Below are 18,762 nucleotides of genomic sequence, written 5' to 3' on the forward strand. Positions count from 1 at the left end.
TCAGCTTTAGGGTATTTATGGAAGTAGCAAAAACATCTGAGAGGCAATAAAAACTCTGCTTGAAGGAAATGGTGTGTGAGTGTGAGAGAGAGAATGAGAGAGAGAATGAGAGAGAATGTCTGCCACTGTGTATCAACTAACAACAAAGACTCGTGGAAGAGTGTTTGACATTTTCACACATACTGAGAAAGAGGAAGGACTAGGTGTACACGCACAGTCCTAACACAGTCAAAACTCAGATACGATGGCTAAAGTTTATAGTGTGTGTAAGCCTGTACCCTCTTGAATATTAAAACATAAATGAGACTAAAGCGTAACGAACCTGCTTGTGCACACTTGTGCACACTCGTGCTCATTTGGTGATGACTTTTTAGGTGATCAGGCTAGTATTCCTTACAGGCTAGGATTCCTTTTTTGGTTCTATATCCTGTTCCTATTCCTGTTCTATATCCTGAGAAGTTGATAAACTCAAGTCTTCTCTGCACAGTTTCAAATAATTGACCTTATATAGTAAACAAGGCAGATGATACTTGGTTATTTTGTATACGTTCACATAAACAGTATTTACAATTGAATATAGAATATGAATGTATATTGAAAAGTAACTGTAGTCAAAATATACAAAAACACTATGGTTGACACTATGTTTGGTACAGCTACAGAGGACCAGCACCTAATAAAACAATCTCTCAGCATATAACTAACTGACAAGATTGAATTACTGTGTGTGGGTGTATGATACAGACAGGGAGAGAGACAGATAGAAGGAGAGAGATAGAAAGAGAGAGAGAAAGGGAGGGAGAGACGGAAAAGATGCTATCTGTAACGCTCCAGGCAGATTTTCCATAGTTACAGATTTCTTAACTCTTTCATTGTGTGTCTGTGGCAGTCATAAGCCCAAATGCCTGAGGCAACGCTACTAAAAACGTAATCATTTGCAGAAAAATTATGAGCTCAATCAAGCACCACTCATTTACCAAAGGCCAAAAGCGGAGTTAATGTTTTAAATACATTTTAATTAAGAAATCCCATTAAAATATCACACAATGTATCAGACAGTGTAAATCACATCAACAGAGTTGAAAATCCTTTTTCTGGAACCCTTCTCTCTTTCTTTCTCAGGTATTTATGACCCATCATTATCCTTTAAATGCAGCCGTTTTAAATGTCAGCCTTAGGTTCTACCCAGTCGTGCTGGCTCCTTTTCTCCTTAACTCCCCTTTCCTTTCCCATCTCCACGTCTCTGTCCCTCTTTCCATTGTGCCTTGTTTCATGGCAGAAAGCCTTTGTTTGTTTTTTTTAATAAATATTGCAGTGTCATTGGTTGACCGCCAAGTTGATTCAACGTTTACAGAAGGAAAAACATTAATCGAAAAAAATGAGTAGATAAAACATAAATACATACTGATGATAAATACAGCACAGTAACACTAATGCTGGCCAAGTTAAAAAATAAAGCACCAATGGGCATCACCGATGACCTAAACGAATCCTAAAAGAAGCCAAGCGTCATCTGAGAATCAGTTACGGAGACCTCGTGTGTATTTGGTGGTGTGTTGAAGTGTGAGCCCTTGATGGCACCAGTCCGTCTTGCCCTACGTCCTGCAGTGCTGGAAGGGGTGGCGGACCAGAGAGGGGGAACAAATGCAGGGTCCACCACGGGAGCCCCAAGGAACCGACAGTCTTGTCACATTGTTATCTCCACTCTCTCTGTGCATATTGTTTTCCACCAAAACAAAAGGTGCATGTGTGCTCAGCCTCGGGGCTGCCTGACGTGAGGGGGGAGGGGGGTCAGGCAGACCACAGCAGCCACCGTCTGACTCCCTGCTGTATGTGTGCATCTTCCTTTTTATTGTATTTTTGAACATTTTCTTGTGTGCAACCATAATTCCGTTGTGTGTTCCTTTGTAGGTGTATTTTCCTGTAATTGAGTGTGTGTATGTGCGGTATGGTGAGTGAGAGAGAGAGAGAGAGAGAGAGAGAGAGAGAGAGAGAGAGAGAGAGAGAGAGAGAGAGAGGAGGAGCCAGCTGTTTTTTGTGGCAGGATGTAAAGGAAAATGTCCGGAATGTACACAAAACAGGCCTTTTGAAGTCCTTTGATTCTTATTTGTTCTCTTCTGCTCCTTCTGTTAACCTCTATGGATCTTGCAGGAGGTCGTAGGTCATAGTGCGGAGGGCACCCTCTCATCTACCGTGTCCCTGCACCGTGAGTCACACGCGGCAATTATCCACACCGCCCTCCCCTCCTTGAGCTCCAAATCACCGAGACTTCCCTACAAGACACAAAGTTGCTATTAGCATTCCACACATTCTCTGTGTACTGAGCAGGAGACTCCCAAGAGCCAAGCAAACCCTTTACTTATTAATGACTGTAGCCCAATAATTCTCACACTTAGTTTTAGTAACTTGTTTTAGCATTAATCTTTTTATCTGCCAACACTTACCTTAGAGGGGTGTTTCCCTCTTGTAAAGTACTGCACTGGTTGGTCCTTCAAACTGCAACTTAATGGCCTGTTTGAGGTTGAGCTGGGGGTCTGTGGTTGTAATGCTGAACACAGACTCTTCCAGTAAGGCACTATGTGGGGATATGGCTGAGAGGTCAAAGGCTGGGGAGAAGGATGCCTTCCCAAGGCCTTCCCATCTCTCTCTCTCTGAATGAGTCTTAAGGTGAAGAGGAGGATAATCCAAAGGTGGACTGTCTCTGCTTTGCGGCTGTCTAATAGACGCCTCTTGGTTTGGCGTCAATCCCAAGGACACCATTACCGAGTTCCACTTGCCATCTCCAACTTGCTGGGGGCTCTTTCGAAACTCATCCTCAATTAGGTGAGGAGTTTTGGGTTTCAAGAGGTAGTCACTAGCCTCTGGGGACCCCAGCCGTATAAGGGGCTTGTCTGAGTCCTGCAGTCCAAGCAAGGTGCTCTGTGCCTGGGGTGGGTTGCCTTTGGTGACGGCCTTCTGCTTGCTCTTGGCCACGCTGCCCTTTAGGCTGGCGTGGTTGGAGCCAGGCAGAGGCAGGGTGGACGGCCGACTCCGGCAGCGGGGTAGCGAGTGCTGCTGGATCTGCTGTGTGAAGCTCAGGGAGTCAGCGGGCACGGTCTGGACGGTGGCCAGAGAGTGGCACGTGGAGGAAGATGCCTGGGAGCCAGGAATCGAGTGGAACCTCTCTGCTGTGGAGGCGGGGGAGCACGAGGCCGACAAAGAGGCTGATGAAGTGGAGGAGGTGGGCGGGACTCCATTGCCACACCCATCTCCAGAACCAATGGAGGTCTGGGTCTTAACCTTAGAGGAATTACAGAATGCGCCTGGAGCGTCACATGGTACAGGTGGTATGAGTCCAGGGAATGGCTTTGCTCCATAGCTCTCCAGGAGACGGACGATGCTGAAATGACCTCTCTTTCCAGCGACTTTTACCGGGCTGCGGCCGTAGTGGTCCACGTGGTCTGGCTCGGCACCTTTTTCCAGAAGCCGGGCCACAATATCAGCGTGTCCCTCCTGAGAGGCGATGCTAAGCGCTGTGGCACCTTGCTTTTTGCATGCCAGATCAACGTCGATCCCTTTGGCCCCGAGGAGCACTTCCCCTGCAGCCAGGTGCCCCCTCCATGCCACAGAGTGCAGAGGCGGCCGGCCCTCCATGTCCAGTGCGTTAGGGTCCGCGCTGTGATTCAGCAGCAGCCTGATCCCCTCCAGGTCCCCTTGCCAAGCTGCTACGTGCAGCGCCGTCCGCCCCTCTGCATCCCGCGAATCCAGCGGGACGCCACCTTTCTCGGTGAGCAAGGCGGCCATGTCCAGGTGGCCTTCCAGTATGAGCAGGTAGAGGAGAGGTCTTCCCTCCACATCTCGGACGTCGGTGTAAGCGCCCCGTCTCAGGAGCAGCTCCACCACCTCCGTGTGGCCCTGCAGGGCAGCGGCGCTGAGGGCAGAGTGTCCGTCATACCCTCTGTGGTCGATGGGGGACTTGCGATCCAGCAGGAGCCGGACGGTACCGCAGTGTCCCTCTTGTGCCGCCAGGATGAGGGGAGTCCGGCCTTCCACGTCCAGCTCGCCCACCCGAGCCATGCTGCCTCGTTCCGTCAGGACCGCGCACACGCTCCTGTGTCCCTCGCAAGCCGCCGCGTGCAGTGGCGTCCAGCCGAGGTCGTCTTTGTGGTTCTCGTCCAACCCCCGGTCCAGCAGGGCGCGTACTACCTCCACGCTGCCCTTGCCAGCAGCCAGGCAGAGCGCCGTGCGGCCCTCCCCGTCAATGCCATCCACTGCCGCCCCCCAGAACAGCAAGCGGTTCACAGTGCCCGCGTGTCCCATAGCTGCCGCTGCAAGAAGCGGCGTCACAGCGGAGGGATGGGCCGCGGTACCCTCGTCCACGTCTGCCCCGGCCTCCAGGAGGAGCTCTAACACTTCCTCGTGGCCCTCGTAGGAGGCTAGCAGTAAAGGCGTCATCCCGTCTCTGTCCCTGTGCTCCGGGTTGGCGCCTTTTTCCAGCAGCAGACTCACGACCTCCCCGTGTCCCCTCCCTCCCGCGGACGACGGCACGCACATCGCGGCCACCGAGAGGGCGGTTCGGCCGTCTCCGTCAGCCAGGTCCGCTTGCGCGCCCGCACACAGCAGGATCTCTACCGCCTCCTTGTGGCCCATGTAGGCCGCGGCGATGAGTGGCGTACGACCCTCGTAGTCTACGCGGTCCACCTGGGCGCCGTGGTCAAGCAGGGTCAACAGGATCTCCTCGTGACCTCCCCACGCAGCAGCCCTCAAAGCCGTCCGGCCATCGGCATCGCAACCGTCCACCTCCGCTCCTGCCTCAAGGAGCATCTTCACAGATTCCTTGTGGCCGCCCCACGCGGCTGATCGCAGGGCGGTCCACCCCTCGCAATCCGCGTGCTCCGTCAGGGCTCGGACGGCTGGACCGTCGCGTCCCTGATCCTGTGCCCACTCCAGCAGAACCTGCATCACTCCAACATGTCCCTGCCGGGCAGAGAGCGTCAGCGCCGTCTGCCCCTGGTTGTCGCTGAGAGAAGGGTCTGCCCCACGGCAAAGCAACAGTGCCACTACATCTGCAAGTCCTGCGTGGGCAGCCGTAGACAGCAGAGTCCGTCCGTCCGATGGGTCTGTGCGGTTCACGCTGACCCCACTGTCCAAGAGAGCTCGCACAGAGTCCTCCCTCTGCAGAGCGCGCTGCACTATCGCTCTCCCTCCACCCACACAGTGTATCCCGATGCTGGGGCTGTTGTCTGGAGAACAGGTCGCAGGGTACACGCCACTCTTCATCAGGAGCTGCAGCACATCCTGTTGCACCAGCACAGGTGTTTGTGAGGGCCGGGGAGGTCGAGACACTCCCGCGAAACAGCTCTCTGTGCTACCGCGCAGAGTGGGGACACCGGTCCACAGCATCCACAGTGCCAGCAGAGCGGTCTCCCCTGCATGGAGTCCACTGCAGAGGAGGTGGTGTCCCAGCTGACATACCTCTTCAGTGCTGAGGCTTTTGCACCTCAGAGACAGGGCCATGGCGAGGGAAAGGTGTCCGTCCTTTACGCTGCACAGAAACTTCTGTGTGCAGTACTTCACGTCGGTTAACCACTCCGCAAAGCTTCCATGAAACAGGAGCTTGGTTCCCTCGGGCCCTTCAACAATAAGCGGTGCCAAGGCACGCATCTGCGCTTGGAAGTCCTCGCGTGTCAGGCAGAGGTCCCTGGTACGCATAGCCGTGTAAAGTCCCTCGGGTGTGAGAGCTCTTGGGGCGGCCAGCAGAACGTTGATCAAGGGTCTAACATGGACAAACAGCCTACGGGGGAAAAGACGCTGGCAGAGCCACAGGTAGAGGCCGTTCAACGTGCCCGGGATGTCCCTTATCTCCCTGAGACCCACCAGGCCACGGGACACACCATCGAGCACTCGCTCCAGGAACAGGAAGCAGCCGCCACTCTTAACGTGCAGGAGGTTCAGCATGTCGGCCGTGTCCGGTGTGAGCTGCCTCCGGAGCGCCCCTTCCTGGTCAAGCCTCCGCAGAATGTAATGCTGGATGTCCCGCACAGCTGCCGGCTTTCGCAAGTCATCCAGGCAGAGTTTCCGAAAGCCTGCGGGACAGAGATAAGAAAGATGAACTACAGACAAAAGAATCATGTTTCCTATCTGGGTGTAAAGTGTTCAAATTGAGAGGGTTTAAAACTTCTTTTTAAGGAGACTGAGAGCTTAAAGTAAACTGAGTGATCTGCACGTCAAACAGAACAAAGGCCCGATGCGTGTTATGGCGTGTTTTCAATGCAATCCTTAAATTTTGCAACTGCCCAAAATTTGCACATTTGTGTCTAGTTCTAGGGATTCTCCTAAATCATTTTACCTAAATCATTTTTCATGTGCTGCTGAGATTGTGAGTGTTTTCACTCTTACAACTAGATCAACGAATGTACTCTAATGTCAAAAGACGTATAGAGAAAGCTGAAAGTACAAAAGGAATGGAGAGAACGGTTATTTCGATCGGGTTTGTAAGCGCCATAATCTATGACATAATCTATGGCACTATCATCTAACCTACACCCAGCTAATTTTGATGATTACACAAAACTTACATTAGTCACTGAGCAGCTACAGTGATTCAAAGCAGTCTGCTGGCCCCTACACACGCTGTTTGAAACTGAGATCCAAGTCTATGCAAACATACCTGAGAACATCTTGCAAACAGCCTTGTTCTGCCTGCGTGCAGAGCACACCAGGAGGATCCATGAGGGCAAGATGTGGAGGTGCCGGACCAGGAGCTGCGCTACCGAACTAGAGGCCCCGGACCCCGCAGACATCCCCGCACCAACCCCAACCAATCCGCTACAGCCCGAATCCAGAGAGTCCACCACGATGCACACGCTCTGAGCAGGAGAGGCTAAGGATAACAGGGGCTCCAGTACCGCCCTGCATGAGACGAGACACACACTGTTATTCAAACAGAAATGTGAATACGGCTTTTCATAATTCAAGCAATGAGAACGTTAATGTATTCATCAAATCAGTTTTCAATCTGGTTGGTGTCAGGAACGCAGATACATTACGGGTGCTGCACCGCATTCTTATTTGACCCGTACACTAAGCCAGAAGGCGTTTTATGTGCAGATATGGTTCTCATATAAATCCTGAACTGATTAATGCGGCGATTTCACATGACACATTTTGATTTAATTAGGAAGGGAGAGGGGCGTCATAACAAATGGCACAGTTGAGAGAAAAAAGGAGGAAAAGGACAGAGGATGTGGGGATTGGACAGAGGAATGGGAGGAAGTGTTCACACCAGGGGAGAGAGGGGGAGGGGGCAGATGACAGAGCGGAGAAACAGAGTGGGTGAGGGGTAGGGGGCGTGACGCCAGGGCAATGATGTTCATAACTGCAGGAACTGTAAGAGAAAACAGTGCCAGGAGACACCACTGCCCAAGAATGAAAGTCAGGAATTCATTTGTTCTGATATCCAGAATGAGCTCTTCTGTTCCACATCTCTCTGCCACCACCTTCTTTCACGCTCACTCATGTCTCGTCTCATCGCCGTCTCGCTGGCCTGAGGTGTGGCTGATGTGGCTCTGTGAGTCACTGGTATGGAAGCTCCGAGATTTCCTGTGTCTTCGCGCATGCTGGGAGGCGGGTGAGATCTTGGAGCACCACCAGTGATCATGCTGCTATCTTCTGTGTGAGCCATCTACTCACACCCAGAAGTGCCAAAGATAACCCCTTCAATCAATGCTTGGCATCCACAAATACAGGTGTCCCTTCAGTGGCACGCTTAACGCGGTACCAGTGGAACTGGTGAATTGCTGTGGTTCAGTCACACATAAAGCTGTCCGTACTTATTTTTATCTGAATTATCACAACGTATTTGGTAACACTTAACTGTTATGCTCCAGGAGCATACTAATTAGCACTGTATTCAGTCATTGCAATTATATATGAATCATGGTAGATTTTATGAATCACGTTGCACTGAATAAAGGGGCAGTTATGCTCATAAACATGGCAATCTAGTTTGAACTACTTGGATCCTTATCGCTGGTTTATGTGATTCTCGAGGTTAGCTAATCTTATGGTGTGCTTCCTGTACCACTTCCTCCACATGGGACCGTGGGTGAACCCTGACCACGTAAGGACTGGGTGTGTTGAGTCCCGTCTTACAGGTCAGCACTGGCAAACCACTCCACCAAACCACTTTACCTGAACCACTCCACCAGAACCACTCCACCAGGGAGGAGAACAGATAAAATTAGCACGTGGTAAACCATGTTTATTCACACACAATTCTTTTTTGATGTTTGTAATTTCTTATATCAGCACTTGAAGTCACAGGCGATAATCACAGCACTTGGTACACTGACTTTTGGTTGCAACAAAGTTGCAAGATACAAGCAGATAAGATAAACAGTACATGTGTGCAGTATGGGCTCTAACCTTGTTCTCGGTCAACAAACTCTTGGCCAGTTCTAGTGTAATAATTGCACACTTTTGGCAACAGCTGAGCAAAGCCAGTGTCATAAGCATCCACACATTAGGACACCGCGTGATATATGAATTTTGCATGTTCTAATGACGGCCTGGATGCATCAGAGTGTATGTTAGTAAACACACTGGGAGTAGAGGGAGACGCGAGATCACACAGCTGCAGAAAAGCCTCCATCGCCAGCTCCACCCCCACCCCCACTCCCACCCCTACCCCTCCCCAGGCACTGTCTCGCTACGTCGGACAGAAAACATCTTAGCTGTTTGTGAGGACATGTGTGAGGGGTGTATGGAATGTCAACCTGTACTTCAGTTCAATCAGCAGTAAGGATGGAAAGCTAGCATTAGCAATGTGTAAAGGCTTGCAGGGGACAGAGAGAGAGAGAGAGAGAGAGAGAGAAAAAGAGAGAGAAGAAAGAAAGAAATGATGCATGCATGCAAAACATAAGAATGGTGACCTCACCGACTGGACCAAGAGTGACACAGTAGGGCACATAATTTCAGTCTCTGGCCCTTTCCAATGGTTGTAAAGAGCATATACCATTCAGCCCATTCAAGGCCTATTGTGGAAACTGTGAATAGGCGCCATTATTGGGTTGAGGGGATAAATAAATACATTTAAAGTGCCAGGGAAGCAGAACAATCGCCCCTTTCCTGTCTTTGACATAGAGAACGTCTTTCAGTGTGGTGCCAAATGATGGCTTGGTGTCAAAGAGTTGGGGCGGGGGCAGGGAATACAAACACGGTTTACCCAGATGCACCCACAGAGAGGGTGGAGCATTATGACACTTAACCGCAGACAACCAGCTCAGCTTTTGGGAGATAAGTAAAACTTACAAGATGTGTTTGCTCATTATGTGTGGATGTGTAGGCCCATGGTTTGGAAATAAAAGAATGTGTCGCTGATCTTTTGTTGCCTGTGGTTTAGGACTGAGGAGACACGAGTCTGAACTGAACAATTGCTTTGGGAGGTATGCCAAACATTGTTGATCAAGAAATAAACACGAGAACTCCCCCACTGTCTAGTCAAAATATCACAACACTTTAAGGCAGTGATGACTAAAGCAGACTGTAACCTGTTTGGGAAAGGGGAGAGTTGTGTTCGGTAACCAGTGTTGTTTGAGTAATACTGAGAAGGTCTTTAAAGTGGAGTTTTCCAAACAGAGGGGATTGCAGTGAAGTGCGTTTTATGGAGCCAGAAGGTTGTTGTGAAACATCGGACCCTCTCACAGGAACACGGAGGAAACATAAAACACTCAGAGACCTTTCTAAGGCTGACATCATTGAGTCAAGCAGGGATTTAGTGTGCTAACAAGGCAAGCGCTATTGTAAGAGACAGACAGTCGGATCAGGGAGGTTTAAAAGTAAAAACCGTAGATATGAAAATTGGCAAAAGTGCTTAAGGAAAAATTTGTGACTCCACTTAAGATTAATGTACCTGCAAAGTACAAAAACTAATAAGAAGCTAATTAGTGCCTTGAGAAAAGAGTCAAGGAGCAAGCTGTGCTTGCCTACGTATACCTCACTTGCTGCTGTGTTGGTGATACATCTCATGAGTGAAGATGTTTGACAGACCTGAAGCACTCACCTTTTAAAGGTGTCATCTGGGTCACGCTGACAGTGCAGGGACTCCAGGGTGGCAGCGACCGAGGGGACTTCCAGCATGCGGCTGTAGCTGGGCGGCAGCAGCGGGCTCACACGCAGCTGCTCCACCAGTCCCAGCACGAACCTCCACACCTCCGTGCTGCCCGCATCCTCCCGCTGGCAGTAGTGCCAGGCCAGGCACCGCGGCGCCAGCCCGGCCGCTCTGCCCGCTTCAGACTGGGGCCACACGAGCTCAGTGCAGAAGGCCGTCTTACCCGTGCCAGGACCCCCGGTTACAAGGAGTCCCGGTGGGGCGTGAGCCAAGCTCTGCGTCCCTTTGGAGGGGTTTCTCGCATCCAGGCATTTCTTCAGCTTCTCCAGGGCCCATTCCCGGCAGTGGAACCTCCGGCCCCGAAGCAGGCTGGGGCTGGAGCTCCTCATCTGGCCCAGAAAAGTGGAGTGGGGTCTCCTCTGGGTGGACTTTGCTCCATGTCACAACAGAAGCTGCACAGTGGACACTCCAGAGAGTAAAGTGTTCAGTTTGGAACTACCAATCATCCAGCCGTTCATCTCTCTGCCATTCATGTAGTGAATCACACAGTCCCTAGTTGTGTTGAATCCAAATGTGCTCAGATGGTTTCTGGTTGCTGATTCTGCTTTAGTTCGTAGTCCAACTCGTTATGTTGCCCTTTGGAAAAGGTACAACACGTGTGAAACCTGAGGTCCACAAAGCCTAAAAGACAAGTCTGTTTCCTCCTCCCACTCCACGGGGTGTGTGAAGCTTTTAAATGAATGAAAATACCTTCACTTTCCATAGGCAAGAACCTAAAGCAGAGACAGAGAGAAACAGTATTCCAAAAACGCCCAAATTTGTTCAACTATGACAGCCATAATCATAACGTGAGAAATGATTTCCTATGTTTTAATCTGATACGGATATAACTGTGCAAGTTCCCTTGAACCGAACAACAACAGGAAAAAATAAAACAGGAGAGAAAATGAAAGAGAAATTCCATACTTTCACTTCAACTCAGCTATTCCTGTTCTTTCTTCTCCTCCCTCAACACAGTCCTGATAGTGTTCGAGTTCTGGGTTCTCCTGCTGTTTTCCTCCATGTCTGCTGTACTCTCTCTCCTCTCTCCTCCCAGCAGGTTTCACGGGTTATGCTGACAGAATCAGAATCTCCACCTCCTTTCACACAGCCTTGCTCGGTCTCAGCTGCTCACCGGTTTTTCTTGTTCTCCTTTATCTCCTCCTCTCTCGGTTTCTGACATGTCAGGACATGAGGTGCAAAAGGAGGAAGGGAGGGAGAGAGGGAGGGAGAGAGAGGAAGAGAGAGAGAGAGAGAGAGAGAGAGAGAGAGAGAGAGAGAGAGAGAGACTATTAGAGCTTAAGTGGGTTATTGGAGGTTGGGATTGTTTTGGGGGTCAAAGTTGAGCCAGACAGGCTGCTGTAGTTTAGATCCTTTCTCCCCCTTTCTTTCCCGATTCTCTCCGGAAGAGAGGTTGGGGCAGACCTCCACACATTTCCTCTAAATATACCTCCCATACTTCAAATCCACCAGAAGCCATAAAACAGATAAAGGGCATCTGAATGTACAGCCAGATGCCTAATTCCAAACACTGGAAGTATTTTCTTTCACACATAGAACCATGTAAATATACTTCAATTCTTGAACTATGATAGTTTCTCCAGAAAAGTCCCGCATGAAATGTAAACAAACTATTTACTCACAGGAAACCACGCCTGTAACATAAAACCCAGCGGATCAATTCCCAGGAACACCTTTAAACTACAGACTACCTGGACACATACACCTATCCTGAACTAATAACACCACGTGTACTATGACCACGCCCGTGGTTTAACTGTCACAGCCGTCTGCACATTTCTAACATTCCTCCTTTTCCCAGTGCGTTTATGGCAGCGCCGTGCTAAAACCCAGCACCGCAATACAAACGGGAGTACAACATTAAAAACGAGATTCAGGCCTGCTGTGCACGAAAGTCTAAAGCACACATTAAGCTACATGAAATAAGCAAAGCGAAATAAGAGGTGTGTGCGCTTGTCCGTCTGCTCGTATGTGCCGTGGTTCCGTATTCTGGGTGTCTCGTACAGCTTTGTGCTCCCAGGCAAACTGAACCCAAGCGAAACGACGGGAACTTCTCTCCAGCAGACAGGCTACAGGTGCCGCGTCTTGTCGAACCACCACCACCCGAACCTTCATCGGGTTTAACGTACGGAGCGCTGACAACAGTCCGACCCGGAAACAACAACTGTCTTTTAAATCATTACTAAAAAACCACAAAAGATATTATTCTATGGTCACCATACCATTACCGCGCTTAACGGGTCCCTCGTTTGGTATCTCGCATTGCTGTCGGTCCCACCGAGACTGGCGGTCCGTTTGGAACCGCAGCTTCACCGTCTCCGCCGGGTTGTTGTTGCAGGAGGCGGGGTGGCATTTTATCTTTCTGAGCCTTAGCCTGAACTCCACCGAGGACCACAGCGACGTGGTTCGGTCAGCTTAAGTGTGAAATGCCGAATAGCGTCAAATGAGCCTTCTGCGCCAGTTGTGCGAATAAACGCACGATTAACTGAAGTCGGTCCGTTCTTCAAAGTTTCCACGCACTGCCCACCGCGACACCACAGCGCCGTTTTACTCACGCAGGATTAAAACGGTCCGTCCAGTGGCATCTTCATCCGACCACGTGTGATTGATTTGCAAACTGAAGGCTGGATTTTATTTATTTATTTGCATTCATTTGCACACACTGTAATAAAACTGTCAACTGAGTTTGGAGTTCTCGTGTATCACTTTCATCTTGAAAATAGTTCCCTACAACATCGGAGAATTGAAGAGATGATCCGCAGCCTGGTTTACTAAATAGCTGATTTTTAAAGATCTTTAAAAAATCCGACTCGTCTTCAAATTGTGTTATATGGTGCCACAAGCTTAGATCTAGGCGTTTGTCATTTTCCTACATTCTAGTCACATTATCTGAAACCAGTTAGTCTTTAAAAAATGCTGAGTTCAGTTTGCAGCTTGCTGATGGAAACACCACCACGTTGCTTAATGTGCCCAAAAAGGGTTCAAAGACTAGATTATCCATCGTAATTGTTTTCTAGAGTATGTTTATTGGGTTCCAAGATGTAACGAATGCTTTTTACTCATCATTTTTGCTTCTATAACTAAACATTTGTTATGGTGTTCATGTAACTGCAGTTGCTTGACTGGTAGTTTTCTCTTATATGGATCAATATACTGCAATGGCAATAGTGAAATCACCACTTAACTTTTTTTGGAACTGTACATTTAGTCTTAATCCGTTTATGTATCTGATTTTTTGTTTTTTTTAAATAGACTTTTTCACTTTTTGAGAGATATTAAAAGACTGCAAAACACAAAAACACAACATCAGACCTTCTGTCAGCTCTCTTATGTATAATAAATGTATAATGCAATGACACACAACTGGTCAGCAAACTAACTTATGTCATACATATCAAAATAGTTGTAAATCATTCAATACACAAATGCAACAAAACGTCAACTACTGAACTTGAACTTAATTGTATGTTATTTTATTTCCGATCCAGTGTGCTGGAATAGACAATCAAAACAACAATGACACTAACAAGACATTGTTGTGCCGCTACTTACCCAATACATCAGGGACGAGTAAGACCACCATCTATCATAATGCAGTTTAGCAGAGATCTGGCAGGCATTTACCCAGCCTATTCGGAAACTATATTTTTGTTGTTGTTTAGCCTGGAATTCAAAGTCAATGAAAGGCTAAATGTTGACATTTAAGGTGGTTTAATAATACAATGTCAAACATTACAAATCCATTAAACAATGAAAACAAACCTGACATGTCCACCCTAGACTGACCATGCCATCAGAACTTTGACCTGATCTGAAGACTATGAAACTGTCTACAGATCATTCTCAAAAAAAGGGTTTTCCCAGCTTGAACTAAAGACCTAATAATAACCTTGTCCTGTTTTGGAGGGAAATCCTCTATGCCTGAGTGATTGGTAGACTTGGAGCAGGAATTCATTGAATGGATGGAAAAACTTTACAATCATCATCCAGCTTGTGTAGTACTACTGTAGTACTACCTATAAGTATATAGGTATACACACACACACACACATACACACACACACATACATACACACCTCTAGGTATACATGTTGACCTATACTCAAATTTCAATCTCAGAATTTATATTAAATGTTTTTTTCTTTCTGTTTTTTGAGCATAAAGCATTACATGGGATCATGGAAAAAATAGTATACAGTGTCTGTTCTGCTTTAGTTAAAAGACCAGAGAGAGAGAGAGAGAGAGAGAGAGAGGCAGAGAGATGATGGCTGATCTCATAAAATGATTCATAATGTACAGGAATAATATTTGAATATCAGTTTCCTCACTTGGTTTCATGACAAGCAGGCTTGATGAGGTAAAAACGTTTAAATGACATACCTGCACAATAATGGTGATTGGAGGGTAATTCTAATTAATATCCCACTTGCTTGCTGCTCTAACGTCAGGTGAGCCAACAAAGACTGTGTCTGAAGAACCAATCAGGGCGAGACTAGACATGCTGAGACACACATGAGCTGTGTTTATTCTCAATTGCTCAATTCTTCTTTGTTATGTTTCAGTATTGCCTCTATGGCACTAAAAGGTATGACTTTTAAAAGCTAATGAAAATTCTGCACATTTAGCCTCAGTACAGTATTTAGGAGTCCTGTCAGAGTTGCTACTGAATTAGAATGCCACATTATTATTATTAATGCTACATTATTATTAGAATGCTATATCATTTTATTTACTATGAATTCAAATGCTACCCTTTAATGGGTCCTACTCCCAGTTGTTCCTGGGTCTTGTCACTCTGTTTTCCCTGTTGCCTCAATCAAGTGAATGGACTGGAATCCCCAGAATCCCTCAGATGATGCCAGAGTCTTCCCAGTCCACGAACCACAACCCATGTCTGATCCAGTTCAGTAGCACTACACAGTATTTCTCATTCTCATTTGCGACAGGACCCCTAGTGCCGTTTCGCTACTCCGAGCTCAGTCACAACAGCTGTGGCTGCTCTTCGATGGCTTTTTCATCCTTGACTCTTGCGAACTTCACGTTTCCCGTGTTTGCAAGGCCTCGTGGTCCTCAGTGGGGCCGGGGGCTTTGCAGGAGGAGGACATGCTTCGCTCTCTCTACAATGCACTCTCACTCCTCTCTCTTGTCCCTTGAAACAACCATCTGCTGTGATTATAAGTTCGCCTGGGTGCTTAGGGCAAAATAAAGATGTGCAGAGTTACTGAAAGCAGACAGGCATGATTGTGAGTAGGAAAGAGAATGATTTGTTGTCAGTGATATAAAAAATACAATGTGCACACATTCAAGAACAGCTTAAGTAAACAAGGGTGGAACAAATATGTAAATTAAATGCAAATTAGGCAGATAATCTCATATCTGCTGTAAAACCTGATGTAGATATTGTCAAATGAATGTTTAAACCAAAACAGCAGTTGTGTAAGCACCCTTGAGGCCTTTGTAGACTAGTGATAAGTAACGATAGTTTGTAATGATCTGATGCAACAGATTGAGGACGTTTGGGCAGAAATGGATGATAGACCACAAACACAGACTGTCATCAAAGAAAAAGAAGAACACAAGTGGATGAGGAACCTTTGGACAGCTTGAATAAAATGATGCCAATTAATTAATTATAGCTGTACCTCTAATTAAAGAGTCTTATTACAACATGAGATTAGAATAGGGCGTTAAAATAGAGGACTAGAACATCTGTAAGAGCTCATCCAGTTGCACATTTTTGTACAAATGCCATGCCTTTGTCCGCCCCCCCCCCTCTCATTTTGTGGTTATAGTTTTCTGTCCTTTGCTATGTCCTTGACCTGCCTTAGGCTCAACAGGTCAGTGACCTCAAGCATGTGAACACATTACCCATGAACATCATTGTCTGCCTTTAGTCTCCTGCAGTGCAAGGCCCCATTGATCTCCCTCAACTCTATACTCTATACTCTATACTCTATATACTCTAATTAAAGCACATTCATCAGTCTCTAATTTTTTTGCATGTGTCACTGGTGCCTGGAGGACTAGCAAAGTAAGAATTTAATAGTAGGTTGCGATTGCCTGCTTTGCAGTACATTTTACAATAAAATAATTGTGTGCGTGCACTTGCATGTGTTTCCATGCTTGGTAGTGTGTTACCATCTGTGTGGGTGGCCACGTGCCCCCACAATTCCTCCCACACACTCCCAGGGGACTGTGTGCGTAAAAGGTCTAGTGAGTGCTATCTCCAGCTGAGCTCTCCCTCCAGTGGAAGTGAAGCACTCTCCTGGCCTCCTTAGCGAGTCCCTCGCCATCTGCCTGGCTATCTCAATCAATCACCCAAGACAGCTCTCCCACTGTAAGTGTATACAGTAGCACTGGGCCAGACACCCACAGGGGCCCTGCATCTGTACTGCACTTATATCTGCTAATGTAATGTTTTTAAACATTATGGACTCCATGGGCTCTTGAAAATGGGTTAAATCTAGCCTGGCCTGAATTTCAGCCCTAATAAAGTCTCACGAAGGGAAAATCTTTGTTGTCTAGGCCTAAGATGAATCAGCACTGGGAAATTGCTTCAATTAATATTTATATTTCATCTATATAATGTGATTAGAACATTTTATTAAACAACTTTCTTATGACCTTGAAATCTAGTAGCTGTGGACCTCTTGTGTCTCATCTATGTAGTCTTCAGCTCTATGTCACTCTTCCGACATCTACACACACCAGCGCTGTCTGACTCACGTATGACAAAATGTCCAGACCGCGTCACGCTGGCTCTCTGAACGCCTCCCCACTCTGCTCTCCTCTGGTGGATGGATTTATGAGTAAAGCTTCCATAGTCACCGCTCCATACGGGCTTGGATCGCTTCAGCCGTTCTAAACAATACAGCTGAAAGGTCCTTTTGAATATGGCTGTATGTCTATGCATATGTGTGGGCATAATGCTCTTTCAAAACATTAAACATTTAGGGCGTGATTTTGAGTAGTGATTTCGTCTGTCATTCATAACTATTATAAACATTTATTTATAGACCATAAAGACAAATTAATATTAATATATTAATAATTTTTATTTTCCTTATTGCAATTTTGTCTGATGGATGCATACATTTAAATGACAGTACTTTGTTTTTCTTAACTAAAATGACTGGGTTCAGTGTAAAGTCATTCTTAAGACACATGTAAATTACGTTACTGTAATTTGGTAGTAATTACTCTAGTGCCCCCTGCAGGTGCTTTTGTCAAGGCAAGGGAAGTTTATATAGTGGTGTCCTTACACTGCTGTCACTTTATGGAGTAAATGTACATTCTCTGCCTTTGGGGAGACAGATGATGTCAGATGCCTGTGTGATTGCTATATAATAATAATAATGAAAATGGATCTTTGAATGATTTCATATTGAAAATATGATAAATAATACAGTCATGGTGAATTAGCTTTTACAATCAAATTCATGCAAATAATAAACAAAGTGGTATTTAATAAAGGCCGTTGCTATGAGCAGTGAAGTGTTTCAAGCTTAAGGCAATTTAGGAAAAGATTCCCAAATAAACTCTGAAATTATCTTTCCTTGTTTTCCCATTCAGTTGGAGAGATTCTCCGGATCTGTTTATCAGTGTTCATGTTTTTAGCAACCTGACCCCCCCCGCCCCCCGCCCCCTGCCCCCCTCCACGTCTGGGTTTATTTAGCTGGGATCATGGGTTGTACGTGGTTGTTTGGAACCTGCACCTGCTGCACCTGTGCCCTGTTTGGGTCTTTTTGCTGTATCTAAATAAATGAATGTTAGGATACAAGTGCAGAGGGCTTTTATCTGGCCAAACAACTGGCATCATCGTGAGCAGAAAATGCCAACATACAGGCAGGCAGAGTTAACATAGACACGTGCAGATAAAAAAACAGCACAGGACAAAGGAAATGCATGTAAGAGAAGTGAAGAGAAGAGACAAACAGGAGAGTGAAAGTCTAAAACACAAAAGGTGCAGGTGATGCATGGGCGACAGTGTGCGGCACCATGGTACCATTCACAGTAATCACATCTGCGTTGAAATGAAGAGCTTAAATGCATTCTTGAAATAAGACTCGCATTTATTTGCCAGTGCAATATGTGCTTTTAATGGCCTAGACCACCAGATTATGAAATGAACCCTGTATCTTTGTTCTAACTTTGAGAAATTGCAAAATGTTGTTATATAATCACACTATCGCTGATTATCTGTTTGATTTGGATACATGAGTGTGGCCAGCTTCTGTGTAGGAAGTGAATTATCTCTACATAAAAGAATGAAAGGAGTGACTTTTAGAAATGCATATAAATGATGAGTAACGTCTTTAAATGAGTGTTGTGATGAAGACATTTAAAGAGAGGTATTAAATGCCCACTCATGCTTTAGCAGTGCGTGTTGGCTCAAAGCACATATTACGCAATCCTTTGGAAGTAGCTAATGTGTACAAATATGTACATCTTGTGGTCTTTTGTAGATATGCTGAGCTGTTAGGACTACGTAACTCTACATGACTCTGTCATTTTTCCATATGTATCTAAACAATGTTTCCATCAATTAACGTGGGTTTAAATGGCTGTGTAGATCATGGCTAAATCAAAATAGCCGCAGTGCAATGGAAAGT

At 46.7% G+C, this 18,762-nt stretch overlaps 1 protein-coding gene across 5 annotated transcripts; it reads right to left on the minus strand.

Moving 5' to 3' along the window:
• Nucleotides 1–995: 995 nt before the first annotated feature.
• On the minus strand, nt 996–12,832 carry ankrd50l (ankyrin repeat domain 50-like). Of its 5 annotated transcripts, XM_077001646.1 has the most exons (7): nt 12,373–12,699; nt 11,057–11,305; nt 10,841–10,863; nt 10,043–10,726; nt 6,650–6,891; nt 2,445–6,065; nt 996–2,273 (listed from the first exon to the last, which is right to left on the minus strand). In XM_077001646.1, exons 4-6 carry the CDS (start codon nt 10,477–10,479, stop codon nt 2,446–2,448), a joined length of 4,299 nt encoding a protein of 1,432 aa, XP_076857761.1. In that variant the 5' UTR covers nt 10,480–10,726; nt 10,841–10,863; nt 11,057–11,305; nt 12,373–12,699; the 3' UTR covers nt 996–2,273; nt 2,445. The 5 variants fall into 5 exon arrangements, with proteins under 5 accessions (XP_076857761.1, XP_076857759.1, XP_076857758.1 ...); XM_077001644.1 differs by lacking the exon at nt 12,373–12,699 and adding an exon at nt 12,706–12,832 and having other exon boundaries at nt 10,043–10,863; XM_077001643.1 differs by having other exon boundaries at nt 10,043–10,863; nt 12,379–12,699.
• Between the last annotated feature and the right edge of the window lie 5,930 nt (nt 12,833–18,762).

Source organism: Brachyhypopomus gauderio, chromosome 4 (assembly GCF_052324685.1).
Source record: "Brachyhypopomus gauderio isolate BG-103 chromosome 4, BGAUD_0.2, whole genome shotgun sequence".
Taxonomy (NCBI): Eukaryota; Metazoa; Chordata; class Actinopteri; order Gymnotiformes; family Hypopomidae; genus Brachyhypopomus; species Brachyhypopomus gauderio.

Bases quoted from the DNA above. Each gene is read 5' to 3' on its own strand.
- ankrd50l (XM_077001644.1), bottom strand. From the start codon at position 10,479: ATGAGGAGCTCCAGCCCCAGCCTGCTTCGGGGCCGGAGGTTCCACTGC. The intron at 6,892-10,042 runs GTGAGTGCTTCA...CGTCTCATGCAG, and splicing joins CCAGATGACACCTTTAAAAG to GGCGGTACTGGAGCCCCTGT. The intron at 6,066-6,649 runs GTATGTTTGCAT...TCTGTCCCGCAG, and splicing joins TGTTTGCAAGATGTTCTCAG to GCTTTCGGAAACTCTGCCTG.